Below are 26985 nucleotides of genomic sequence, written 5' to 3'. Positions count from 1 at the left end.
ATCCTAACCCATGGTTTTATATAAACTAAGTTAGGATTCAACTAATGATAGGGTGTGGTTTCTATCCTTATTTGGAGCCAAGGCTCCACATCTGTGCTTTCTCCTACAGGTTTCCTTGGATCCTAGTGTGACTGGTAGAACCATTCCAGAAAACAATACCTGAAACTCAACCACACTTGAATAGCTGTCATGTTCCCTGGGCCTTCTCCAGTGCTGCTCTGCCCATGCCACGTACTTCAGAGACCTAAGATGACATCATGCTGACCTATGCCCATTCTCCAACACACCATCCATGACTAGCCTACCACCCATGATTAGTCCATCTTCCTTGACCACCCTGATGGACCTGCTTCTTCATTTATAAAACAATGAGAGAGGAGTTGTGGGAATGACTTTTATAAAATGGACATAGTCTGGACTAGTATTATTTAAAAAATATTTTATTTACTATTTTTATTTTATTTTATGTGTATGAGTGTATTGCCTGTGTGTATGTAAGTGCACCTGTGTCATGCAGTGCTCGTGGTGGTCAGAAGAGGGTGTCAGATCCCCTGGAATGAGAGTAACGGTTGCGTCCTTTTCTGGGGGAATAGAGAGCTGAACATCTTTACATTCAGGGGAGGCAGGTTTCAAATGATGACGAGTAGTAAATGAGTTGACTCATGCTGGGGACCAAGACAATCAGGAATGAGATTCCACCAAAACAAACAAACAAACATACAAAAACAAAACCTGGGAAAGATTGTGGACCCTGTAGCTCATATTCATCTTTTAATTTTTTACCTACTTTTTCCCAAATTTCCAAGTCAACAGTCCCTCTTCGGGAAACCAGGGACAAATTTCCTGCACAAAATCTGAAACGTGTTCCGAGTTTTTAGGTGCAACATTACAAGAATGAGCATGAAACAGAGAGAGAAGCATTTGAAGAAAAAGAGCACACTCCTTAGAGCCTGACTGTCCCAACTTTTACTCCTGACGAGTCTGTCTTCTCTTGACGGTCCCCTTACCTGACAACTCTGTATTCTTGTATTCAAATTTTGTCTGGACACTCATTCTCCCGTACTCCGGGTCCCTGTTCAATCACAAGGTGCTGTAGTCCAGCTGTGAGGATCCTAAAACCTTATTGGAAAGGGTAGGGGATTTTTATAAAAAGACACAGATACAGAAACAGCTGGGGCAGGCTGATGACCATGCAGGCACTTTATTGCAGGATAACAATGCTTTTATACCTTGCCTCAAAGCAGGAAAAATCCACTATAGAAACATAGCACAAAACCACAAGTTCCTTTGAACCACACAGTTTCATTATTCACATGTACTTGCACCAGCAGCACCCAAGCAGAACTTCTAAGACAAAGGCTCGTACCTGGGAACAGTTTCATTTAGCATATGTAATTGTATCAGCAGCATTGAAGCAAAACTACTAAGAGAAAGACATACACCTGGAGACCAATTGCCAGGGACTGACCTGTATAGGTTCAGCCCCAGGTCAGGTAGGCTAGGCCTTCCCAGTATCCCATTAGCTGCTCTCATGAGGGAGTTGGGGGGTGAGGCAGCCTGTACCTGCCATCCCTGCATATTCAAATCCCAACAAATCTTTGTACTTTCCAGACAGCAAGGAGGGAGAAAATGGGAAAAAGAATTCTCAAGAATAGGGATGTAGTTCAATGGCACACTGCTTGTCTAGCATATGCAAATCATGCAAATCCCCTGGGGTCCATCCCTAGGAGAATATGATATCCCAATATTTCATAAATAGACCAGGAGGATGCCCAATGACTAGGAAGGGGTCCACAAATATAAGAACAACCACTGTCTACTAAATGTCCAAGTCACAGGTGTCCTACACTGGTTTCCAGACTGTAATGCAGCAATTGCTGCATGGTACTCAGAGAAAACTATTACTTGTGAATAAGAATCAATCTATATGCTGTCATCAGAAAGAAAAAGATTTTCTGTGGAAAAGTTTGCATAGAGCCCTTTTTAAATCCCTGTTCTTCAGGCTATAGAAAAAAGGATTCAGCATGGGGGTCACTACTTTGTACAACACAGTGGCTGCTATGTCCTTCTCAGCTGAGTGTGAAAAAGGGTTAAAATAGACACCAATGATAGTTCCATAGAAGAGCAACAACACAGCCAGGTGGGAGCCACAGGTGGAGAAGTCTTTCCATCTTCCCCTTGGAGATGGGACTCTCAGCACAGCACAGGTGATCTGGATTTGGAGGCCAGGATGAAGACAAATGGAATGAACATGATCAGGGATTCCTCAGTAAGAACCATAATCTCATTGAGGTTGTGTCTGAGCAGGAGAGTTTCAGGAGGAGGGGTCACATCACAGAAGAAGTGGGGGATGACATTGTCTGCACAGAACGAGAGTCGAGTCATCAGCAGAGTGTGTAATAGGACATTCAGGATGGTAATGACCCAGGATCCAGCCACCAGCTGGGCACAGGGCTGGTGAGTCATCCTTGTTGTGTAGTATAAGGGGTGGCATATGGCCACAAAGCAGTCATACATAGGCCATCACAGCCAGGAGGAAATTGTCCGTGTTCGCAAACACATAGAGAAAATGTATCTGTGTGAGACACCCAGAGAAGGAGATGGTCTGACTCCCGGGTAAGTGGTTGGCCAGCACCTTGGGGACAGTGGTGGAGGAGAAGCAGACATCCACAAAGGACAGGTTGCAGAGGAAGAAGTACATGGGGGTGTGCAGGCGGGAGTCAGTGCTGATGGCCAGGATGATGAGCAGGTTTCCCAGGACGGTGGCCAGGTACATGATGAGGAAGAGCAGGAAGAGGGGCTGCTGCTGCTGGGGCTGCCAGGAGAGTCCCAGGAGGAGGAACTCAGAGACAAATGACTGGTTCATTTTCCTCCTGGTCTGAGCCCAAGTGAATAGAAGAGAATGAATTCAAAACCTAGATGGGGACGGTCAGGATGTAATAGGGCTCTAGGCAGAACCACATTTACAAATCAGTTCATAGAGTTGCTGACACGGTATGTACCCACCCCACCCATATGTCCACTTTCCAATACTGAACTTGGATGCTCTTCCTACATGAATACTAGAGTCCTGTTTTTGGAATGAAAACACACTCTCTCCAAAAGTAATTGTGTCTCTACTTATGTTGCTCAGTTTTCCCTCCACTGGAGACTTATCTAAGGTCTTAGTGGCTCAGAGAGATACAAGGAAATGTTGTTTAGTATTGAGTTTATCTCAAGTGACAACAAATGAATTCTGGTAACTTATCATGACATCCTGTCTCTAGAAGAAGTTGCAAAGCAAGTTCCTAAAAGAACTTCACCTCTGAATGAACAAGTGTTTGTGTCTCCACTGCTGTAACCTTACCTGGCAGGTTGGTGCTGTCCACTGCTGTCTACCTTGACCTAAATGTCCAGGACTTCTCTTTATTTGCAAGGATTGTGATGTCTTGGAAGTTAGCAGTTCCTAAGTGAGGGAGGTGCAAGCATTTAGGGTTTTGGTCTTCTGAGCGGGACAATCATGGAGCAGGAGTTTATAGGAGCCTCTTTGGCCTTTGGGACCAGATTTCTTTAGAGCCTCATTACGGACAAGAAGAGAACAATTCATTACCTACTTCTTTGACCCCTTTGGACCAAACAATGAGGGCAACAAAGAGGATCTGAGTTTAGGTGCAATTTCTGGGTCCAAATGTAAAGATGTGGGAGTGGGTCCACATTAATGGAGACCTGTCAGATGGCATCCCTTGGAATGTGGACTTTCATTATTCTGATGATCTGGGTCTGTGCCCACAGATTCAGAGATTCTTTTTGTTTGCTTTTTGTCTTTTTTTTTTCCTTTTCAGACCTGAGAATATTCTTGTGTGTTTTGTATAACATCTCCTTCCTATGTGATCATCCTGAGTGGCAATTAGGCATGCCAGATCATCTGCAATTTTCAGGTGGGAATATTAAGAGCACATTCCTGAGATGGGCTTCATCTGGGACAACAAGATACTGGGGAGCCTAATTCTCTCTTGTTCTCTCACTTTCTCTCTCTCATCTTTGTGTGTATCTGAATGTTTCTATGTGGGTAATTGTGTTCATATGTGTGAGTGCATGTACTCATGTGCCCACATGTGAAACACGAGGAAGTCAGAGGACAATCTCGGGTGTTGGTCCTCATTCTTCACCATGTTTGAGGCAAGGTCCCTTGTTTTCTGATGCACCTGCCAGGCTAGCTGGCCCAGGAGCTTCCAGGGTGCTCCTGTCTTAGCCTCCCACCCACATGGGAGCACTGGAAGTCCAGGCTTGCACTACTATATCTGGCCTTTACTGTGTTCTAGGAATCCAACTCTGGTCTTCTGTCTTGTACAGTGAGTAAATCACCTACTGAACCAGCTCCTCAGGGCATTAGGGAACCTGATTCTAACGGACTTCAGCTTTGGCAGAGAGCAGCATGGTATGGTTGACAAACTTTAGGCCCTCTGGGTAGAATCTCTTTTGGGTATCTCTCAACTAACACAGTTTACTGAAATAGAAGTCTTATACCACATCATCTCAGGGCAGTGAGGCTCAGAAACCCTGTTCATCCTACATCCCTTGCCCTCTCCATAGCAGGTGGGATCAGAGATATTTGGAATGGAGATTAAGGGGCACCTAGTCGACATCACTGAGGAGAGTCAAATTGTGTAACTCCAACCCTGTTCTGCCTGCCCAGTTCTGATCAGAGGAAGAGTCAGGGCCTAAAGAAGCAAACACATCACCTGATTGGTTGGTAAAAATCTGTAATCCAGGCTCTGGGAAGGCAGAGACAAGAGGGCTGGTAGTTTAAAGGTAAGTCTGGTCTATGTTGCAAGATCCTATTCAAAGAGGATAAATAATGATATGATTAAAAGTGATATTATATAGCTAGAGGTAGAGCACCTGCTGAGCATGCTCAAAGACCCAGGATTCCCCAGTACCACAAAAATAACCACAGTATGGAAAATGCAGGTCCAGCAGGGATTTCAGTTGGTCAGTGGGCTTAGCTGTTGTTGTTGCCAGAGTCTCATTACAGTCAAAATGTTAGAGAAAATGTGGCCACAAAAAATGGTCCAAATGCAAATTAGCCTCAGTTTCGTAAATTTAGAAAAGTAAGGAAAGTTTCTATCTTGGAAACATTTTAAGTGCTGCCTTTGCTTTTGTTTCTCCCACACGTGTTCTATAACAATACACTATCATTTATTTCCATCCGATGCAACATCCATACCATAATCACAAAAGGAATACACTTTTGAAAAAATTTTAATGGTATTGGTAAAATCTGACACACAAAAAAATGTTGAACCAGATGTAATTAGAGTAACGGTGTCTGTGTGAAAGACGAACGCAGTGATGAGAGCCCCCAAGAGCATTGCTGGGTCTTTACTCCTTAGACATTTTTCTTTCATTGTGTAACTTCTTGCATTTTATTAGAAAACTGATCCAATAAAAATTATCAGAGATTGTAAGGGGCTGACGAGGTGGCTGTGGGGTAAGGACACTTGTCATGCAATCCTTTTCATCCTGGGAACCCATGAGAAGGTGGAAGGAGAGAATCAACTCCACACACTTCTCTCTCTCTCTCTCTCTCTCTCTCTCTCTCTCTCTCTCTCTCTCTCTCGGGCGCATGCACATATACACACAATAATAATAATAAATGAATTTTTGAAACATTATGCACAATCAGAAATGGTGGTAGGATGACTTTAATCCCAGCACTTAAAAGGCAGAGGCAAGGGCTGGAGAGATGGCTCAGTGGTTAAGAACACTGGTTGTTCTTGTAGAAGACCTGGGTTCGAATCCCAGCACCCACATGGCAACTAACAACTGCCCGTAACTCCAGTCCCAGGGGATCTGACAGCCTCTTCTGACCTTCTCGGGCATTGTACCACATGGGTACACTTACCTACATGAAGGCAATACATACATACAACATAAAAATAATAAATAATTTTTTTAAATCACTTTTTAAAAAAGGCAGAGGCAAGTGGATATCTCTGTGAGATAGAAGCCAGCCAGGTGACCTGGGGCTACAGGACGATCTTGTCTCAAAAGATCAAGAAATGTAACTCAGAGACAAATCATTTGACGAACAAGTACATTGCTCTGGGTTCCATCTTCCAGCTGGGGCTATAGGGAGATTCTTTTCAGAAAAAAAAAAAAAAAAAAAAAAAAAAAAAGAAACCAAACCAAACCAAAACAAAACAAAAACCAAGGTCTGGGGAGAACCTTAGCCATTAAGAGCACTGGTTGCTTTTTCAGAAGACCTGGGTTCAGTTCCCAGCACCCACATGGCAGCTAATAACTATCCATAACTCCAGTTCTAGGAGATCTGATACCATCTACTGACCTATGAGGGCACTACATGCAAGTGGTGCACTTTCAAAGACTCATACACATGAAATAATAATTTTTCAAATGAAGATAGACTATTAAGGCACTATTAATTCAACTGTTGCTAGGTTTTTTTCTTCTAACTACACCTGATTCAGACACTTGAGGACAGAGAGAGGATAGTATCTGGGAATCTGAGGCATCTCATTAGCTTGGAAGGTTCTTGCTGAAAACTCAAAGAAAAACAGAGCTAAAGGAACCAAAGAGGGAGTCCGGGGTTACATAAGAAACACATGCTGCTTGACTTGGTTCTCCAAGGCTGGGGTGTAGTGCTGATCAGAAGAGACCTTGGCAGTGAGTCTGGACAGAGGGAACAGCAAATGCTGATTTAATTTCCTGATTCGAGACCCATGACCTCAGGCACACCAGCTCTTAAGGTCACCCATCTAATCAGGATGCTCCTGAAGGGTTACAGGCTTGTGTGGTCCTCACTTCTGGGTATCTGTGGCCACATGCCCTCCAGGGCTGCTGACTTTCCTCTGAAATGCTGTCATGCACATTAGTCTCTGAATATTACCTAAGAGCCTCAAAAGTAATCTTATGAGCCTTTCATAAGTTGGACATATGAAAGAGGCTAAGGCAAACACTCCACCTCTGACTGAACACACATCACCAGAGATGTCTTATAAACTTCAGTGTCACCCCAATGCAGAGCACCTGAGTTCCTGTCTCAGTATCAGGGACAGTATACTAAAAATATTCTGTATGAGCCTAAAGAGTAGCTCAGCAGTTAGGGTACTTGCTGCTCTCCCAGAGGACCTGATTTCTGTTCCCAGAACCCATCAAATGGCTGAAAACTACCTATTACTCCAGCCGCAGAGGTTCTGACACACCCTCTCATGGCTTCTCCAGCTAACCCCAAAGACATACATATAAATACAAATAAATCTTTTACAACAATTTCACATGATTACAATACTTATATACACATATAACATACCTTCCAAAACAGAATACTTAGAAAAACAACGTGACTGGTAAAAAATAATTTCAAAGTTATTAATTAAAAGGAAGTCTCGCTGGCATGGTGTCACACACCTTTAATCCAAGCACTCAGGACAGACACAGGTAGATTATCTGTGCTTTCCAGACAAACCTGGTGCATACTGAGTTCAAGGACAGCCAAGGATACATAGTAGGACTCTATCTCAAAACAAAGGGAGGGAGAAGGAAAGGAAAAGGAAGTCTCAAGACCTGACATGTAGCTCAATGGTACACTCCTTGTCTAGTATATGCAAGGCCCCTGGGGTCCATCCCTAGGAGAATATGAAATTCCATTATTTTATAAATTGACCAGGACTCCCAATGAATGGGAGTCCACTAATATAAGAGCAACCACTGTCTACTAAGTACTCAAGTCACAGATGTCCTATGCTGGTTTCAAGACTGTAATGAAACAATTGCTGCATGGTACCCAGAGAAAAATATGACTTGTGAATGAGAATCAGTCTCTATCCTGTCATTAGAAAGAAAAAGGTTCTCTGTGGACCACTTTCCATGGGGCCCTTTTCAAGTCCCCATTCCTCAGGCTATAGATGAAAGGGTTGAGCATGGGGGTCACCACTATATACAGAACAGTGGCTGCCATGTCCTTCTCAACTGAGTATGAGGATGAAGGGTTGAAATACACAGCAATAATGGTGCCATAGAAGAGCAATACCACATCCAGGTGGGAGCCACAGATAGAGAAGGCTTTCCATCTTCCCCTTGAGGGTGGGACTGTCAGGACAGCACCAGTGATATGGATGTAGGAGGCCAGGATGTAGACAAATGGGATGAACATGATCAGGGACCCCTCCGTGAGAATCATCTCATTGAGGTGTGTGTTTGAGCAGGAGAGTTTCAGGAGGGGGCTCACAGCACAGGAGTTGGGAATGGCATTGTCTGCACAAAATGAGAGTCGAGCCATCAACAGAGTGTGTAATAGGATATTCAGGTTGGCAATGACCCAGGATCCAGCCACCAGCTGGGCACAGAGCTGGTGATTCATCTTTGTTGTGTAGTGTAAGGGGTGGCATATGTCCACAAAACGGTCATAGGCCATCACAGTCAAGAGGAAAGTGTCCATATCAGCAAACACATAGAGAAAATATATCTGTGTGAGACACCCAGAGAAGGAGATGGCCTGATTTCCGAGTACATGGTTGGCCAGCACCTTGGGGACAGTGGTGGAGGAGAAGCAGACATCCACAAAGGACAGGTTGCAGAGGAAGAAGTACATGGGGGTGTGCAGACGGGAGTCAGTGCCGATGGCCAGGATGATGAGCAGGTTTCCCAGGACGGTGGCCAGGTACATGATGAGGAAGAGCAGGAAGAGGGGCTGCTGCTGCTGGGGCTGCCAGGAGAGTCCTAAGAGGAGGAACTCGGAGACAAGCGACTGGTTCATTTTTCTCATGATCTGAGCCCAAGTGAATAGAAGACAGTGAATTCAAAACCTAGGTGGGGATGGTCAGGATGTGGTAGGGCTCTAGGCATAACCAGGTTTGCATAGAGTTGCTAACACAAGATGTGCCCACCCTGCACGTATGTCCACTTTCCAATACTCAGCTTTGATGCTTTTCCTACATGAATCCCTGAGTTCTGTTTTTTATAATGAACATGAAACAAACTGTCTCTAAATCTAGCTGTGTCTGCTTAGGTTCCTCAGTTTTCCCTCCACCTCAAACTTATCCAACTCCTTAGAGGCTCAGAAAGACATGAGAAATTATTGGTTATTACTGAGTTTATCTCGAGTGACAACAAATGAATTCTGGACTCTTACCAAGATTTCCCGTCTCTGGAAGAAGTTGCAAAGCAAGTTCCTAAAAGAACTTCCCCTCTGAATAAACAAATGTTTGTGTCTTCACTGCTGTAACCTTACCTGGAGATGTTGGTGCTGTCCACCGCTGTCCACGTTGACCTAACTGGACAGGACTTCCCTCAGGAGTGTGATGTTTTCATAATACAGGCAGGTCCTGAGCAGGTGAGGAGCAAGTATTTGGAGTCTTGATCTTCTGAACAGGAAAGATGCGTGGGACAATCCCAAAGCAGGAGCCTCTTTGGCCACTGGGACCAGATTTCCTCAGAGCCTCATTAGCAACAGGAAGAGAACAATTCCCCATCTGTGTCTTTGGCCCCTTTGGACCAAACAATGAGGGCAACAAACATCATCAGAGTTTGGGGGCGACTCTTGGGTCAAAATGTAAAACTGTTAGGAATGTGTCCATATTGATTGAATAGACATCCCTCACTACATCAACCCTCATGGATCTTGGTGATCTGGGTCTTTGACACAGATAGCAATGTTTATTTTTTCTATCTTTATTTCAGACTTGGGAGTATTCCTGTGTTTTGTGTAACTGTTGCTTTCACATGTCTGATCATCTTCAGAAGTGATTATGATGCTATAGTCTCTCTAATTTGAAGGTAGGAATATCAAGGGCACATAGTAAGATGTAGTGACAGGATACTATGGAGTCAAGATACTATACTACGAAGGACAGTTTTCTCTGCAAGATGCACAATCCAATATATGTCACTATGGAGACAGCCAAAATGTGTGATCTCAACCCTGTTCAACCTGTCCAGTCCTGAGTATAAAATCACAGGATATTAAAAGCAAGCACAGGGGCTGGAGAGATGGCTCAGCAGGTAAGAGCACTGACTGCTCTTGCAGAGGACCTAGGTTTAATTCCCAGCACCCACATGATGGCTAACAATCTTCCTAATATCAGTTCCCAGCACCCTCTTCTGACTTCCACAGGCATTGCATAATATGGATGCACCTACACACATGCAGACAATACACTCATACACATAAAATAAAAATAATAAAATATGTTTAAAAGCAAGCACATAGCTAAGCATGGCAGTAAACTTCTAAGTCCAACACTAAGGAGGGAAGTACAGGAGGGCTGAGAGAAGGAGGGGAGAGGAGCAGCATGGGGGATGGAGAGGGGAGGGAGAATAATGAGAGATATTTTCTTTTTTAATTCTTTTTGTGATTTACTTTTATTTTATGTATATGTGTATATGACCTGCATGAATGTAATTGCTTTATATATGTGCAATGCCCACTGAGGCCAGAAGAGGGTGTCAGATCTCCTGGAGCTGGAGTTGCTGATGATTCCTAGCTGCCATTTGAGTCCTGGTAACTGAGGCTCCAGTCCTCTACAAAAGCACCTACATAGTGCTCTGGACTGCTGAGTCGTCCCTACAGTCTCACCAAGTGATATAATTGGCAGGGAGGAGAGAAGGGAGGGACATGCAAGGGACCATGGTGTGGGGGAGGGAGGGAAGTCGTGAGAGGAAATAGGGTGGGAGTGGAGGGATATTGGAGGGAGGTTGGGGATAATGGGGCCCCTGTGCCGAGGGGGGGAGGGAGGGAGGGAGTACGGACGTCAGGTGGAAGAAAAAAAAGAGTCTCTGGAGATGAGTTAATCTTGGGGCACCTAGGAAACCTAGAGGGAAAAGTGATGCCCTAGAAGCCCTATGAGAAATGCACATAGAGTATCTGAACATTAATGCATATGTATACCTGGGAGCTGCTTGGCAGGGAATGCAGTGCCAGATAGAAGAGCACCTCCCTTAGAGTGATAAGCATGCCGTACAGCACTCATCAAAGATGCTTCTTTTTGCTATTTCAGAGTTGTACATCTGGTCAGGTACAGAGAACATGTCTGGGAGATGCCCAGTACTAGGTGACACATCTGCAGTAGAATCTCTACAACTAAGGCCCATGGAACATAGCAGAATAAGGAGCAGAAAGAGGGGTAACGCACCTCTCAATTCTCACCAGTGAGGCTTCCATGTACATCAGAGGGCTGTGCACACAGAAGACCACAACTGGCCAAGTTTTGGAGAATAAGAGACTGTAGAGTATAGGATGGGACTCCTATAGGGAACCTCACCCACCCACCACTCAGGGACCATTGTGGAAGGGGAGGCAGAAAGCTTGTAAGAGCCAGGGCTGGTTCATGAACACAGGGAAATGGAGGCCTCCAGACCACTGGAGGCGTGCTCATTGTGAGCCTGTGGCAGCGGTAGCATCAAGCATAGGACCCATGTTAGTTCAATTAAACAAGGGTCCAAAGGGGAGGTGAGAAATAAGTGGCAAGCCAGCACTAGATTGAGAACTATATGAGGCATTGCTGCTGGGTGAGGGAGAGTATGACTTACATATGACCACTGGATGGGCTAACTAGGCTCCAGTGGACACATTTACAATGAACGACATTGGGTACAAACACCTGGGTGAATAGGACTCAGCATGTATGGTAGAGTTTATAGGGTTCAGTTGAGGGATGGGGGAGGCATGGATGGGGGAGAGGGTCTGGATTTGAGTGGGAAATGTATGAAATTTTTAAAGCTCAATAAAAATATCATTAAAATAAAAAAACACTTTTTTATTTTTATAGTATGAGTCATGCAATGCCTGAGGTGGTCAGAAGAGAGTGTCAGATCCCCTGGAACTGGAATTACAGATGGTTGTTAGCTACCATGTGGGTGCTGGGAACTCAACCACAGTCCTCTGTAAGAGCAACCAGTGCTTTTAACCACTGAGCCATCTCTCCAGCCCTTAACTAATCTTTAAAAGTATCACTTGTGGGGCTGGAGAGACGGCTCAGCAGTTAAGAACACTGACTGCTATTGCAGGGGACCCGGGTATAACTCCAAGCACCCTCAATGTGGCTAACAACCTTTGGGAACTCCAGTTCTAGGGGATCCGAAGTCTACTTCTGACCTCCTTGGGCATTGCAGGACATGGGTGCACCTATTACATGCAGGCAATACATTCATACACATAAAATAAAAATAATAAATATTTTAAAGGATAGTAATATGATTAAAAATACACTGGGATGGGCCGAGTGTGGTGGCGCACGCCTTTAATCCCAGCACTCGGGAGGCAGAGGCAGGCGGCTCTCTGTGAGTTCAAGGCCAGCCTGGTCTACATAGCGAGTTCCAGGTCAGCTTGAACTACAGGGAGACCCTGTCTCAAAAAAAAAGACAAAAAAAAATACACTGGGATATAGCTCAAAGGGTGAGTGTTTACAGAGCATGCCCAAGACCCTTGGCTTCTCCCACACCTCAGAAATGTTAGTGTGGTAAATGCATCCCAGCTTGGAGGGGAAGCACCACCAGGGACTCTGTCAGTAACAGGGCTTGACCATTTTTGTTGTCAGAATCCCATTAACTATCAAAATGTTAGATGAAAATGTTAATGTTAAAAACTTCCAAATGGGCCAGGCATGGCGGTGCATGCCTTTTATCTCAGCGCTCTGAAGGAAGAGGCAGGCAGATGTCTGTGAGATCCAGCCCAGTCTGGTCTACATAGAGAGTTCAAGGCCAGCTGGGACTACAGGGAGACCCTGTCTCAAAAAAAAAAAGTTTCAAATGGAGAATAACTTCAATTTTGTAAATTTAGGAAAGTAGAAGAAAGTTTATATCTGGGTGAATGTATTGCAAAATTTAAGTGAAATGTATGGTTCTGTTTCTCCAATTTTTCTAAAATGGCATGGTCTATGGTTGATGTCCAAATGGGGGATGGCAAAATGGCTCAGCAGGTATAAAGCACTTGCCAGACAAGCTTGGTGGCCTTAGTTTGATCCTTGGGAAGCATGGTAGAAGGAAAAGAAAAATTGCTAACAGATGTACATATGCCATGGTATGTAGGTGCCTATACATACAAAAAGGACCACTTCCCAAGAGAGAATGCCAGCTACAAGTCAAGAGCACAAAGGCCTGGAAGAGTCAGCTCAGCAGTCAAAAGCACTGGCTACTCTTGCAGAGGACCTGAGTTCAATTCCCAGCACCACATGGCAGCTAACAACTGTCTGTAACTCCAGTTCCAGGGGATCAAACAGCCTCTTTTGTCCTCTGTGGGCAGTGCATGACACGGGTGCACTTACCTACATGCACGCAATACATGCATCACATAAAATAAAAAATAATAATAAATAAAATTTTTTAAAAATTTTATTGTTATTGATTTATTTAGTCTCTCTGTGTGTATGTAGTGTGTCTGTGTGTATCTCTGTGTGCATGCCACAGTGTGCCAGGAAGTCAGAGGATAACTCACAGGAGTCAGTTTTCTCCTGACACCAAGTGGGTCTGTGGAATTTAATTCAGGTCATCAGTCTTGGTGTAAAGAACTTTTACCTGATGGTACATTTTACCAGCCATATTTTAAAAACAATTGTATCCAAATGTGTGGGCACAATCATACTAAAAATAGTCCTTGAAGAAATTTTAATGCATAGGTAAGATCTTACACAACTAATGCTAAACCAAACATAGTAGTACTGTTTATGAAAAGAAGGATTAAAGATGACAATCCGATATAAAAATATTCCTAATATGTTTTTCTACAAGATAGAATGTGTATACATTTTTTTCATTATTTGTTTCTTTTTACATCTTCTAAAAAGGGAGGCAGAGGCAGGCGGATCTCTGTGAGTTCGAGGCCAGCCTGGTCTACATAGTGAGTTCCAGGCAGCTGGAGCTATAGGGAGACCCTGTCTCAAAAAGACAGAAAACAAAAAAACAAAAAAACATTTTAAAAAAAGGTTATTCATAAGCACTATCAAGAACTGTAAAGGAAGCAGGAGGTGCGGTTCAGAGGCAGAGTGCTTATCTGGCATGTGCAAGACCTAGGCTCCATTACTATCATAAAAGGAAAAAAAAATGGGATGAAGAGCTGGCTCATTGGTTAAGAGCACTGGACACTGCTGCAAAGGACCCACATGGAGATTAACAACTGTCAGTAACTCCAGGTCCAGGGGGATCCGATGCCCTCTTCTGGCCTCTGCAGACATTGCATGCATGGGTCCACTTAAATACATGCAGGCACAACACTCATACACATTAAAATTTAGAAATCAAAGAAAAAGAGCTGGAGAAATGGCTCAGCATTTAAGAGCACTGGCTGCTCTCGCAGAAGACCTGGGCTCGGTTCCCAGGACCCACATGGAAGCCAACAACCGTCCTTAACTTCAGTCCCAGTGGATCTGATGCCCTCTTCTGGCCTCCGTGAGCATTGCATGACATGGGTACACTTCCACACCAGCAGGCAATACTCTTCATACACATAAAAAATAAAATACAAAGGATAAATGAAATTAAATAAGAGGGAAAAAATCAGGCAATACTCGTTCAACTGTTTGCTTTTTTCTTCCAACTACACTTGATTGTTTTCTTTAATTTAGGAACAGTGTCAGACACTTCTGAACACAAAGTGGATAGTATGTGTGAGCTGAGGCATCTCATGAGCTGGGGAAAGTCTTCATCAAAGAAAACCAGAGCTGAGAGAACCAAAAGAGGGAGTCTGGGGTTGAATGAGAAACACCTGCTGCTTGATGTGGCTCTCTAAGGCCTGGGTAGAGTGCTGGTCAGAAGAGACCCAGGCAGTGGGTTTGGGCAGAGGAAACAGCAAAGACTGATACCAGACCCATGACCTCAGCCACACCCGCTCCTAAGGTCATCCATCCAGTCAGGATGCTCCTGAAGGGTTTCAGGATTTTGTGTTCCTCACCTCTGGGTGTCTGTGGTCAAACGCCCACCAGGGCTGCTGACTCCCCCCTGAAATGCTATCATGCACATTAGTCCCTGAATACTACCTAAGAGACTCAAAACTAATTTTATGAGCCTTTATTATAACTATTAAGTTGGACATATGAAAGAGTCTAAGGCAAACTCTGCACCGCTGACCAAACATACAATCACCAGAGATGTTTTATAAACTTCAGTGTCACACTAATGCAGAGCACTGAGTTACAGTCTCAGTATCAGAGCAAGTATATTGTAAAAAAAATCTATATGGTTACAATATTCAAATGCATATGTAGTACATTCCTTAAAAGGAAAACTTGAAGCTGGGAGTGGTAGCACACACCTCTAGTCCCAGCACTTGGGAGGCAGCAGCAGGAAGATCTCTGTGAGTTCAAGGCTAGCCTGGTCTACATGGGAAGTTCTAGGACAGCTGGGGCTACAGGGAGACCCTGTTTCAAAAAAGACCCCCAAAAAAGAGGGAAATTTGACTTGAACATAATTCTAAAATTAGGGCTTGAGGGATAGAAGGACCACTAAAGGCTAAGGCCAACAACCAAAACATCAAAATATTTCCAAAATCAGTGCTTAAAAAGAAATCCCAAGAGCTGGCGTACAGCTCAGTGGTACAGTACCAAGCATATGCAATGCCCTGGGTACAATCTTCACAGCCAAAGAAACAACAAAGGCCCATTAATGGATAGATTAACCCAGAATCTGCAAATGAGGATTCCTTAATATATGAGTAACAATTGTCCTTTAAATTTCCCAGGAACTGACACCTGATACTTTTTCCAGAATATAATAAACATTTGCTAAATCTTAACTAGGAAAAATCATTTCCTGAGAAAAAGAATCAGTCTAGATTCTATCAGACAGAAAATGTGCTTCTGTGAAAATCCTTTCCGTAGAGCCCTCTTTAAGTCCCTGTTCCTCAGGCTGTAGACGAAAGGGTTCAGCATAGGGGTCACCACTGTGTACATCACAGCAGCTGCCATGTCCTTCCCAGAGGAGTGAGAGGATGAGGGGTTGAAATACAGAGATATGATGGTGCCATAGAAGAGGCAGACCACAGCCAGGTGGGAGCCACAGGTGGAGAAGGATTTCCATCTTCCCCTTGGGGATGGGACTCTCAGAACAGCACAGGTGATCTGGATGTAGGAGGTCAGGATGCAGACAAATGGGACGAACGTGATCAGGGACCCCTCTGTGAGAATCATCATCTCATTGAGGTGTGTGTCCGAGCAGGAAAGTTTCAGAAGAGGGGATACATCACAGAAGCAATGGGGGATGATATTGTCTGCACAGAAGGAGAGTCGAGCCATCAGCAGAGTGTGAAGAAGAAGGATTGAAATACACAGCGATGATGGTGCCATAGAAGAGGCAGACCACAGCCAGGTGGGAGCCACAGGTGGAGAAGGCTTTCCATCTTCCCCTTGGGGATGGGACTCTCAGAACAGCACAGGTGATCTGGATGTAGGAGGTCAGGATGCAGACAAATGGGACGAACGTGATCAGGGACGCCTCTGTGAGAATCATCATCTCATTGAGGTGTGTGTCCGAGCAGGAAAGTTTCAGAAGAGGGGATACATCACAGAAGAAATGGGGGATGATATTGTCTGCACAGAAGGAGAGTCGAGCCATCAGCAGAGTGTGTAATAACATATTCAGGTTGGCAATGACCCAGGATCCAGTCACCAGCTGGGCACAGAGCTGGTGAGTCATCTTTGTGATATAGTGTAAGGGGTGGCATATGGCCACACAGCGGTCGTAGGCCATCACAGCCAGGAGGAAATTGTCCATGTCGGCAAACACATAGACAAAATACATCTGTGTGAGACACTCAGAAAAGGAGAGACTCCCGGGTAAGTGGTTGACCAGCACCTTGGGGACAGTGGTGGAGGAGAAGCAGACATCCACAAAGGACAGGTTGCAGAGGAAGAAGTACATGGGGGTGTGCAGGCGGGAGTCAGTGCTGATGGCCAGGATGATGAGCAGGTTTCCCAGGACGGTGGCCAGGTACATGATGAGGAAGAGCAGGAAGAGAAGCTGTTCTTGGGGCTGCCTGGAGAGTCCCAGCAAGAGGAACTCAGAGACGCGAGACTGGTTCATTTTTCTCCTGGTCTGAGCCCTAGAGAATAGAAGACAGTGAATTCAAAACGTAGATGGGGATGGTCAGGATGTGACAGGGCTCTACGCAGAACCAGGTTTACAAATCAGCACACAGAGTTGCTAACACAGAATGTGCCCTCCACTCATATGTCCACTTTCCAATACTCGGCTTTGATGATTTTCCTACATGAATCCCATGGTCCTGTTGTTTATAAGGAACATGAAAACACAGTCTCTAAATCTAGCTGTATCTCTACTTATGTCGCTCAGTTTTCCTTCCACTTTAGACTTGTCCAACTCCTTAGAGGTTCAAAAAGACACAAGAAATTGTTGGTGCTAGTACAGAGTTTATCTCAAGTGACAACAAATGAATTCTGGACTTTTATCATGACTTCCTGTCTCTGGAAGAAGTTGCAAAGCAAGTTCTGAAAAGAACTTCAGCTCTGAATGAACAAATGTTTGTCTCCTCTGCTGTAAACCTTACCTGGGAGGTTGGTGGTGTCCATCTCTGTCCACCTTGACCTAGCTGGCCAGAGCTTCCCTTAGGAGTGTGATGTCTTTGTAACATGGGCAGATTAGGAGCAAGTATTTGGAGGCTTGATCTTCTGAGCAGGAAAGATGTTTGGGACAATCACGGAGTAGGTGTTTACAGGAGCCTCTTTGGCCACTGGGACCAGATTTCCTCAGAGCCTCGTTAGAGACAAGAAGAGAACGATTCCCCCATCTACCTCTTTGGCCCCTTTGGAAACAATGAGAGGGCAGCGAGCATCATCAGAGTTGAGATGTGGTTCCTGGATGAAAATGAAAAGATGTGGGGAATGGGTTCATTGTAATGGGACAGGTTTAAGGTGGCATCCCTTGGAATATGGACTTTCATTGTCTTGGTGGTCTGGGTCTGTGCCTATAGATTCAGAGATTCTTTTTGTTTGCTTTTTTTTCACTTCAGACTTAAGAATATTCTTGTGTGTTTTGTATAACATCTCCTTCCTATGTGATCATCCTGAGTGGCAATTAGGCATGCCAGATCATCTGCAATTTGCAGGTGGGAATATTGAGAGCACATTCCTGAGATGGGCTTCATCTGGGACAACAGGATGCTGGGGAGCCTGATTCTCTTCTCTCTCTCTCTCTCTCTCTCTCTCTCTCTCTCTCTCTCTCTCTCTCTCTGTCATCTTTATATGTGTCTGTATGTTTCTATGTGGGCAAGTGTGTTCATATGTGTGAGTGGACGAACTCGTGTACCCACATGTGGAACACAAGGAGGGAAGTCAGAGGACAATCTCAGGTGCTGGTCCTCACTCCCCACCTTGTCTGAGGCAAGGTCCCTTGTTTGCTAATGCACACACCAGGCTAGCTGGCCCGGGAGCTTCCAGGGTGCTCCTGTCTTAGTCTCCCATCCATATAGGAGCACTGGAAGTCCAGGTTTGTACTACTATATCTGGATTTTACTGTATTCTAGGAATCCAACTCAGGTTTTCTCTCTTGTACAGCAAGCACAATTTACCACTGAGCCAGCTCCTCAGAACCCTGGAGAAACTAATTCTAAGGGACGTCATCTCTGGGAGAGAACAGCATGCTATGGTTGACAAATTTTAGGCCTTCTGGGTAGAATCTCCTTTTGGGTATCTAAGCAACTAACATGGTTTACTGTTTTCGTGAAATTAAACTCTTACACCACATTGTCTCAGTTCATGGGACTCAGAAACCCTGTTCATCCTACATCCCTTGCCCTCTCCATAGCAGGTGGGATCAGAGTATTTGGAATGGAGATTAAGGGGCACCTAGTCCACATCACTGAGGAGAGTCAAATTGTGTAACTCCAACCCTGTTCTGCCTGCCCAGTTCTCATCAGAGGAAGAGTCGGGGCCTAAAGAAGCAAATACATCACCTGGCTGGTTGGTAAAAATCTGTAATCCCAGCTCCGGGAAGGCAGAGAAAGGGCTGGTAGTTTAAAGGTAGGTCTGGTCTACACAGCAAGATCCTATTCAAAGAGGATAGAATACAGGGATAGAGAAGAAACGGGGAGAGGAAAGGAGGGAGGAAGGAGAGAATGACACAGAAAGAAGACAGCTAGTGATGTTTTCAAAGGATAGATAATGATATGATTAAGAGTGAAAAGATATAGCTCAGAGGTAGAGCACCTGCTGAGCATGCTCAAGGACCCAGGATTCCCCAGTACCACAAAAACAACCACAGTGTGGAAAATGCAGGTCCGGCAGGGATTTCAGTTGGTCAGTGGGCTTAGCTGTTGTTGTTGTCAGAGTCTCATTACAGTTAAAATGTTGGAGAAAATGTGGCCACAAAAATGGTCCAAATGCAAATTAGCCTCAGTTTTGTAAATTAAAAAAAAAAATAAGGAAAGTTTCTCTCTGGGTGATGGGATTGCACATTTTAAGTGCTGTCTTTTGCTTTGGTTTCCCCCACAAGTGTTCTACAGCAATACACTATCATTTATTTCCATCAGGCGCATTTTATTAGAAAGCTGATCCAATAAAAATTCTCAGGGCTGGTAAGGGGCTGTGGAGGTGGCTGTGGGGGTAAGGACGCTTGTCATGCAATCCTTTCCATCTGAGACCCATCCTGGGAGCCCATGAGAAGGTGGAAAGAGAGAATCAATTCCTCTCTCTCTCTCTCTCTCTCACACACACACACACATACATAATAACAATAAATAATAATAAATGATTTTTTGAAAACATTGTATATAGCCAGACATGGTGGTAGATGCTTTTAATTTCAGCACTCAAAAGGCAGAGACAGGTAGATATCTCTGTGAGACAGAAGCCAGCCTGGTCTACCACCTGGGGCTACAGGACAATCTGGTCTCAAATGACCAAGAAATGTACCTAGGAGACAAAGCATTTGACTAACAACCGCATGACCCTGGGTTCCATCCTCAGCATGAAAAGACAAAAAACAGGGCCTGGAGAGAAACTCAGCCATTAAGAGCATTGGCTGCATTTCCAGAGGACCTGGGTTCAGTTCCCAGTACCTACAAGGCAGCTAATTGCTATCCATAACTCCAGGTCCGGGAGATCTGACCTATGAGAGCATTGCAAGCATGCGGCGCACCTTCATACATGTAGGCAAAACACTCATACACATGAAATAATAATTTTTCAAAAGAAAGATAGAACATTAAGGCAATATTAATTCAACTGTGGCTGGTTTTTTTCTTCTAACTACAGCTGATTGCTGCCTTTGGTTTAGAAGCAGCTTCAGACACTTGAGGACACAGAGTGGCTGGTATATGGGAATCTGAGGCATCTCATTAGATTAGAAAGTCCTTGAGGGAAGATAGAAAACTCAAAGAAAAACAGCTGAGAGAACCAAAGAGGAAGTCCAGGATTGCATGAGAAACGTGTGCTGCTTGACTTGGCTATCCAAGGCCCGGGGGGCGTGCTGGTCAGAAAGGCCCAGGTAGTGTTACTGCTGCTGCTGCTCAAGGCTCAGCGGGACTTTGTCCCTGTGCTCCTGTTCCATGACCTTCTTCTTCCTCTTCACCAGGCTTGCTGTGGATCTTCGGCCCTTCTGCTTTGACTTGGGTTGGGAGGCAGCCTTGGCATCATGGTCGTAGCCCAGTCTCTCTATCCACTCCTCCTTTCGCTGCTCCAAAGTGACCGCATCCACCCCTGCCAAGGCTCTGGGGTCCAGACAAATGAGCTCTGCAGGTACCCTCTCCAGCAGAGCCTTGACCTCCCACTCCTGGTGCTGCTTCCAGCTGCTGTATGGGTTATTCTCCACATCGTCAAAGTTGGGCTCGGCAGCCCCAGGGACCAGCATGCTGGTGATGCCCCTCCCTGTGCCCCATGCCCAGTACATCTTCAAAGGAACCGAACTGGAGTCCATGCACACGGCTGGCCTGTGGCTGGCGGGTGAGGTAGAGCTGCTCCAGGGAGTGTGGGATGGCCTTGCCCCACCCTGCCCAGGATATTTTTATTTTAAAAAAAAATATTTTATTTACTATTTTTATTTTATTTTATGTGTATGAGTATATTGCCTGTGTATATGTAAGTGCACTTGTGTCATGCAACACTCGTGATAGTCAGAAGAGGGCTTCAGATCCCTTGGAACTAGAGTTACAGTTGTGTCCTTTTCTGGGGGAACAGAGAGCTGACCACCTTTATGTTCATGGAAGGCAGGTTTGGAATGATGGCGAGTAGTAAGCGAATTGACTCGTGCTGGAGATCAAGACAATCACGAATGATTTCCACAAAGCAAAAGTGTCAACTGGGAAAGATTGTGGACCCTGTGCCTCATATTCATCTTTTAATTTTTTACCTACATTTTCCAAAATTTCCAAGTCAACAATCCCCTCTTCAGGAAACCAGGGACAAATTTCCCACACAAAATCTGAAAAGCTTTCCAAGTATTTAGGTGCAACATTACAAGAGCGAGCAGGAAGCACAGAGGGAAGCATTTGAAGAAAGAGAGCACGCTCCCTAGAGCCTAACTGTCCCAACTTTTACTCCTGACCAGTCTGTCTTCTCTCAACAGTCCCTTACCTGACAACTTTGTATTCCTGTATTCAAAATTTGTCCAGACACTCACTCTTCTGCACTCGGGGTTCCTGTTTGAGCACTAGGTGCTGCAGTCCAGCTGTGAGGATCCTAAAACCTGAGTGGAAAGGGTAGGGGATTTTTATTAAAAGACACAGATACAGAAACAGCTGGGGAAGGAGGACCTGCAGGCTGATGACCATGCAGGTACTTTATTGCAGGATAACAATGCTTTTATACCTTGCCTCAAAGCAGGAAAAATCCACTATAGAAACACAGCACAAAGCCACAAGTTCCTTTGAACCACATAGTTTCATTATTCACATGTATTTGCATCAGCGGCACCCAAGCAGAACTTCTAAGACAAAGGCTTGTGCCTGAGAATAGTTTCATTTAGCATATGTAATTGTATCAGCAGAACACAAGCAGAACTACTAAGAGAAAGACATGCCCCTGGAAACTGATTGCCAGGGACTGACCAGTACAGGTTCAGCTAGGATAGGCCTTGCCAATATCCTGTTAGCTGCTCTCCAGGAGCCGAACTACCTGTGACTTGCCCCTGGGTCAGCCAGGATAAGCCTTGCCAATATTCCCTTGGCTGCTCTCATTAGGGAGTTGGGGGGTGGGGGCAGCCTGTACCTGCCATCCCTGAATATTCAAATCCCAACAGATCTTTGTACTTTCCAGACCAACCTGGTCCATGTCCTGGTTCTGAGACAACCAAGGCTATATAGGAAGACTCTATCTCAAAAAAAAAAAAAGGGACAAAATGGGAAAAAGAATTCTCAAGAATAGGCATATAGCTCAATGGTACACTGCTCGTCTTGCATATGCAAATCATGCAAATCCCCGGGGGTCCATCCCTAGAAGAATATGATATCCAAATATTTCATAAATTGACCAGGATGCCCAATGACTAGGAGTCCACAAATACAAGAGCAACCACTGTCTACTAAGTGTCTAAGTCACAGGTGTCCCATGCTGGTTTCCAGACTGTAATGCAGCACTTGCTGCACAGTACTCAGAGAAAAGTATGACTTGCGAGTAAGAATCAACATATCTGCTGTCTTCAGAAAGAAAATGATTTTCTGTGGAAAACTTTGCATTGAACCCTTTTTAAGTTCCTGCTCCTCAGACTGTAGACAAAAGGATTCAGCTTGGGGGTCACCACTCTGTACAGCACAGTGGCTGCTGTGTCCTTCTCAGTTGAGTATGAGGAAGAAGGATTGAAATACACAGAGATGATGGTGCCATAGAAGAGGCAGACCACAGCCAGGTGGGAGCCACAGGTGGAGAAGGCTTTCCATCTTCCCCTTGGGGATGGGACTCTCAGCACAGCACAGATGATGTGGATGTAGGAGATCAGGATGCAGACAAATGGGGTGATCATGATCAGGGACCCCTCCATGAGAATCATCATCTCATTGAGGTGTGTGTCTGAGCAGGAGAGCTGCAGAAGGGGAGCCACATCACAGAAGAAATGGGGGATGACATTGTCTGCACAAAATGAGAGTCGAGCTATCAGAAGTGTGTGTAATAGCACATTCAGATTGGCAATGACCCAGGATCCAGCCATCAGTTTCAGGAGGGGGATCGCATCACAGAAGAAGTGGGGGATGACACTGTCTGCACAGAATGAGAGTTGAGTCATCAACAAACAAATGGGGTGATCATGATCAGGGACCCCTCAGAAAGAATCACCACCTCATTGAGGTGTGTGTCTGAGCAGGAGCGTTTTGGTGGGGGTCACATCAGAGAAGTGGGGGATGATATTGTCTGCACAGAATGAGATCGGAGCCATCAGCACAGTGTAATAGGATATTCAGGTTGGCAATGACCCAGGATCCAGTCACAAGCAGGGCACAGAGCTGGTGAGTCATCTTTGTTGTGTAGTATAAGGGGTGGCATATGGCCACAAAGCAGTCATAGGCCATCACAGCCAGGAGAAAATTGCCCATGTTCTCAAACACATAGAGAAAATACATCTGTGTGAGATTCCCAGAGAAGATGGTCTGACTCCTGAGTACGTGGTTGGCCAGCACCTTGAGGACAGTGGTGGAGGAGAAGCAGACATCCACAAAGGACAGGTTGCAGAGGAAGAAGTACATGGGGGTGTGCAGGCGGGAGTCAGTGCTGATGGCCAGGATGATGAGCAGGTTTCCCAGGACAGTGGCCAGGTACATGATGAGGAAGAGCAGGAAGAGGGGCTGCTGCTGCTGGGGCTGCCTGGAGAGTCCCAGGAGGAGGAACTAGGAGACAGGAGACTCATTTTTCTCCTGGTCTGTCTGAGCCCAAGTAAATAGAGGACACTGAATATAAAACCTAGATGGGATCGTCAGAATGTGATAGGGCTCTAGGCAGGACCAAATTTACAAATCAGTTCAGAGTTGTTAACACAGGATGTGCCCTACACCCATATGTCCACCCTCCAATACTCAGCTTTGATGCTTTTCCTCCATGAATCCCTGAGTCCTGTTGTTTTAATGAACATGAAAATATACTGTCTCTAAATCTAGCTGTGTCTACTTATGTTGCTTAGTTTTCCTTCCACCTTAGACTGCTGTAACCTTACCTGGGGAGGTCGGTACTGTCCACTGCTGTCTACCTTGACCTAACTGGGCAGGAGTGTGATGTCTTTGTAACATGGGCTGGTCCTAAGCAGGTGAGAAGTCTTGATCTTCTGAGCAGGAAATACGTGCGGGACAATCATAGAGCAGGAATTTACAGGACCCTCTTTGGCCACTGGGACCAGATTTCCTTTGAGCCTCATTAGTAACAAGAAGAGAACAATTCCCCATCTATGACTTTAGCCCATTTGGACCAATGAAGGCAGAAAATATCAGAATTAGCAGCAACTCTTGAGTCAATGTAAAGCTGTTAGGAATGGGTCCACAGTGGTTAAAACAGATCTTAGTAGGCATCCCTTGCTATGTCAACCCTCATGACCCTATTGATAGGTGTTTGCCACAGATACAAATATTTAGTTTTTCTATCTTTTTTATTTCAGACTTGGGAATATTCCTGTGTTTTGTGCAATTGTTGCTTTCACATTTCTGATCATCTTCAGAAGTAATTAATGATGCTATATTCTCTCTAATTTGTAGGCAGGAATATTAAGTGCACATAGTAAGATGTAGTAACAGGATACTATGGAGTCTGGTTCAAAGTTCAGTTTTCCCTGCAATATTGCAAGTTCCAGTTCTTTATGGTGAATATCTTTTGGGGCATCTCTCCAAACCACATTCACACACACACACACACACACACTTCCTCCATAGCAGGTGGAACAAGGATATTTGAAACTAGGATTGAGAGACAACCAGTGCATATCACTATGGAGGTGGCCAAAATACATGACCTCAACCCTGTTCTACCTGTCCAGTTCTGAGTAGAGAGTCACAGGGAGACTAAAGAATCAAGCACATAGCTGAGCGTTGCAATAAACCTCAAATCCAACATTGAGGAGGCAGAGACAGGAGGACTGAGGTGGGGGGGGGCAGAGAAATGTAATATTTTCTTTCTTGATTCTTTTTTGTGATTTACTTTATGTATATTGTGTATGACCTGCGTGAATGCAAGTGCACTCCGTGTGTGCAATGCCTGCTATTCTAGTTTGCTTTCCATTGCTGTGACAAAACACTCTGACCAATACCAACTTGGGGAGGAATGGATTTATTTGGCTTATAAGCATAGTCCATCATCAAGGGAAGTCAAGGTAGGAACTCGGGGCAGGAACCTGGAGCACAGACTATGAAGGATAGCTGTTTACTGGCTTGATCCCCTGGTGCATGCTCAGCCAGTTTTCTTACATAATACAAAACCACCTATCTGTCGAATACCCCCCAAGCCCACCAGGCTTGGGTCTTCAACAAGAACACTCAGGCCAAAGTCTGAAGTTATGCGAGGAATTTATTGAAAGGAAGGCAGGTACAGGTCGAAGAGAGATCTCCATCTACTGAGGGGTCCCACAGGTCCTTTTTATCCAGCCCGGAGTTTGGGTCACCTAGGTGACTCTTCCCAACAGAAACAAAAGGGTTACTATAGAGACAGCACGAAGGCTGAACTGAAACTTTCTAGAAGTCCTGATTTATCATCCAGGTACAGCCTGTCAGCTCTGACCGCTGAAGCAGAGAGCTCAGAAGCTCTTAAAGTGATACTCTCCTAATTTCCAATGCTTATGGCAAGCATGGCTCCTGACATTTCCCTCTTTCTTTTTATATTTTTGTTTATATTTAAAAGATGAAGTACATGCCAAGACTGGGATGGAAAGACTGTGCTTGTCTTAGGTTGTCCTCTGCCAGAGTGAAAGCCTTTGGGGGCGGCTGGCATCCCGCTTCCCTCTGAGAGGATCTTACCCATCACTGGCTAACCGGCCTCCTGAAAGCTCCCATCAATTGGCCACAGCCTTGGAGAAGAAACAGAAAATAACGCTATGGCACAGTGCCACTGAGATAGAAATTTGAATTTTGGACCGCATTAGCATTTTGAATTGAATTGTGAATTTGAATCGAATTGTGACTCTGGTGAACCTGAGCTTGAATCTGGTGAATCTGAGCTTAGCGTAGGCCTAATTCCCCCCTCCAAGCACAAGGCAAAAGGACCCCAACGTGGTGAAGGTAAGGGCACAGAGAGGAACGGGAAGACGGAGACAGGATCAGAACAATGGTGCAGAAACCAAGTGGAACAGTCAATCAATCAAATAGGGTAGTGATGCATCATAGCCAAAGTCCAGAGAAGTAAAACCAGGCAGTGTAAACAGTCCAAAGGAAGCGTGGGAAAAGTTCAGGCATAGAAGAGCAGGACGGCAACATCAGTCAGTGCAACTCAATGGCACAGGCAGCGTAGAGGCCGGAGATTCCGCTAATCGAACGAGGCATTCAGGTACCCAACGTGCACTGTCAGCATCCTGCGGAAAAACACAAACATGCCCTCTCCCCCAGATGAGGACAGGATCTGGTCCATGCCAGAGTCCCATACAAGGATCCTTCCATGTGACTGTGGCATAATCTGTGGAAGAAGAAGGATGCCACAATCTATCAGCTGCAGAGCGACCTTGGGCATCCAGGGTTAAGAAATTTAAAACAAAGAGAGCATGATTCAATTGATTTTGTGGTGACTGGGTATACAGTTGACTATGTTTAATCTTTTCCAATTGTAACTTGAGAGTACCATGAGCACGTTCAATAATGCCCTGACCTTGTGGATTATACGGAACTCCCGTTTTATGTTGGATAGCAAATTGTACACAAAAATCCTTAAATGAGTGAGAAGTATACCCAGAACCATTATCAGTTTTCAAGGTTTTGGGAGTTCCAAGTGCTGAAAAGCAATGAATGTGGGGAGTGATGACGTGTTTAGTACTTTCACCAGTAAGAGCAGAGGCAAAGAGAAAACCAGAAAAGGTATCTATAGTAACATGAACATATTTTAACCGTCCAAATTCAGGAATGCGAGTAACATCCATCTGCCATAATTG

General features: G+C 44.9%; 2 protein-coding genes and 2 pseudogenes across 2 annotated transcripts; all 4 read right to left on the bottom strand.

Moving 5' to 3' along the window:
- Positions 1-1936: 1936 nt before the first annotated feature.
- LOC103744940 lies at positions 1937-2866 on the bottom strand (annotated as a pseudogene).
- Positions 2867-7834: 4968 nt separating this feature from the next.
- Positions 7835-8767, bottom strand: LOC103744204 (olfactory receptor 1361-like). The gene has a single exon (XM_008845930.1). The coding sequence runs from the start codon at positions 8765-8767 to the stop codon at positions 7835-7837; it is 933 nt and encodes a 310-aa protein (XP_008844152.1).
- Positions 8768-15734: 6967 nt separating this feature from the next.
- LOC108491407 (olfactory receptor 1361-like) lies at positions 15735-20859 on the bottom strand. The gene is made up of 3 exons (XM_029569632.1): positions 20441-20859; positions 16223-17029; positions 15735-15903 (listed from the first exon to the last, which is right to left on the bottom strand). Exons 1-3 carry the CDS (start codon positions 20857-20859, stop codon positions 15735-15737), a joined length of 1395 nt encoding a protein of 464 aa, XP_029425492.1.
- A 1719-nt stretch (positions 20860-22578) lies between these two features.
- LOC103744932 lies at positions 22579-26570 on the bottom strand (annotated as a pseudogene).
- Between the last annotated feature and the right edge of the window lie 415 nt (positions 26571-26985).

The sequence above is a fragment of the Nannospalax galili genome, unplaced genomic scaffold (genome assembly GCF_000622305.1).
Source record: "Nannospalax galili isolate Female #2095 unplaced genomic scaffold, S.galili_v1.0 scaffold471, whole genome shotgun sequence".
Classification (NCBI taxonomy): domain Eukaryota; kingdom Metazoa; phylum Chordata; class Mammalia; order Rodentia; family Spalacidae; genus Nannospalax; species Nannospalax galili.
Note: the sequence above shows the minus strand (reverse complement) of the source record. Positions and strands in the feature narration are given on the sequence as shown.

Bases quoted from the DNA above. Each gene is read 5' to 3' on its own strand.
- LOC103744204 (XM_008845930.1), bottom strand. From the start codon at position 8,767: ATGAGAAAAATGAACCAGTCGCTTGTCTCCGAGTTCCTCCTCTTAGGA.
- LOC108491407 (XM_029569632.1), bottom strand. From the start codon at position 20,859: ATGGACTCCAGTTCGGTTCCTTTGAAGATGTACTGGGCATGGGGCACA. The intron at 17,030-20,440 runs GTAACACTACCT...TCTATTCTCTAG, and splicing joins AGCCTTGAGCAGCAGCAGCA to GGCTCAGACCAGGAGAAAAA. The intron at 15,904-16,222 runs TGGCTCGACTCT...TCACTCCTCTGG, and splicing joins TCTTCTTCACACTCTGCTGA to GAAGGACATGGCAGCTGCTG.